We start from the raw sequence: 1,117 nt of genomic DNA on the forward strand, positions 1-1,117 counted from the left end.
AGCGGGCAGCTCCTCGAGTGTGTCCCCTCTCTGGGGCTGGACGGGAAGCGCTGTCTTCCTGGGGCCACGTGGGGCTGACTTTCTGCTGACCCCTCCTTCACTTGGGGACTCCAATCCCTGCTGAGAAGCCCCCCGAGAGCCAGCCTGCTATACCACAGTTCCCCCAGCTGAGCCAGGGGGCAGGGCCTGAGGGAAGCTGCCCATGCTGCTGGGGACAGCGGCTCTCCTACCCTCAGTATCCGGGGGCCAGCAGAGCTTGCCCTTTGCTTCAGCCTGGAAGACCCTGCGGACTCCTAAGGCCGTGCCCCTGGGAAGGGAAGTGGGCTGGGCCGAGCTGCGGGGGGCGTGGGGGGCCACAAATCCAGCAGCGAGCCTCACTGCTGTGGTCACCCCCACATGATGGGGACGGGCTGCTCCCGGGGGTTCTCTGGGAGGATCAATGCCTGCAAGGGACCCGAGGACCCTCCGTGTCCTGAGGGGACCAGGGACTCCCTGGGCGCACAGTAGCAGGGGACCCTTTCCTGTGTCTGTATCTGGGTTCTAGTCTGGAAACAAAAGCGGCCCGGCTTCTGCAGCTGAGCAGGCTGCAGACGTGGGCATGCCGAAATGGGCACATGGACTGACCTCCCCAAAACACAGGTGGGGCGTGCGTGTGCAGCAGGGGGAACGGGCACAGGCCACTGCCTGCTGGCACAGGCCGGGGCGGTGGGCCCCTCACCCCACCATGCTGGCGGTGAGGTTCCTGCTGCCCGGAGTCCACAAGTGATGGGCGGCGTGGCATGGCCTCTTCCTCCTGAGATCAGCCGCCACCTCGCGCTGCGACTTTCTCCTGCTCTGGGTGGGCGAGGGCTCTGTGCCCACTACAGCCTACCTGGGCAGGGTCCCCGGGCTGCCCGTCGCTGTCGGTGAGCTCCGGCTCCTCTGGGTCAAAGTCGTCACTGTCCGTCTCGGGGTCAGGCCCAGTGCTTGCTGATAGGGTGGTGGGGACGCCACGGGGGGATAGGGTGGCCAGGAGCGCGGGCAGGGTAAAGGCAGCCAGGAAGCGTGCCCGCAAAAGCAGGTAGGCCGGGCTGTCGTGAAGCCGCTCGCGCACCCGCCCCAGCGAGGCCTGCAGGGC

General features: G+C 67.1%; 1 protein-coding gene across 1 annotated transcript in view; it reads right to left on the bottom strand.

The window, feature by feature from the left end:
- Positions 1 to 6: 6 nt before the first annotated feature.
- The window catches only part of SNAPC4 (small nuclear RNA activating complex, polypeptide 4, 190kDa), a 22,856-nt gene continuing 21,745 nt past the window's right edge, over positions 7 to 1,117 (bottom strand). The window contains exon 24 of the mRNA XM_010838754.1: positions 7 to 1,116. Coding sequence (XP_010837056.1) covers positions 800 to 1,116 — 317 coding nt within the window. The 3' untranslated portion in view covers positions 7 to 799. The remainder of the gene's footprint in view (position 1,117) is intronic.

The sequence above is a fragment of the Bison bison genome, unplaced genomic scaffold, assembly GCF_000754665.1.
Source record: "Bison bison bison isolate TAMUID 2011002044 unplaced genomic scaffold, Bison_UMD1.0 scf7180017846162, whole genome shotgun sequence".
In the NCBI taxonomy this organism is placed as follows: domain Eukaryota; kingdom Metazoa; phylum Chordata; class Mammalia; order Artiodactyla; family Bovidae; genus Bison; species Bison bison.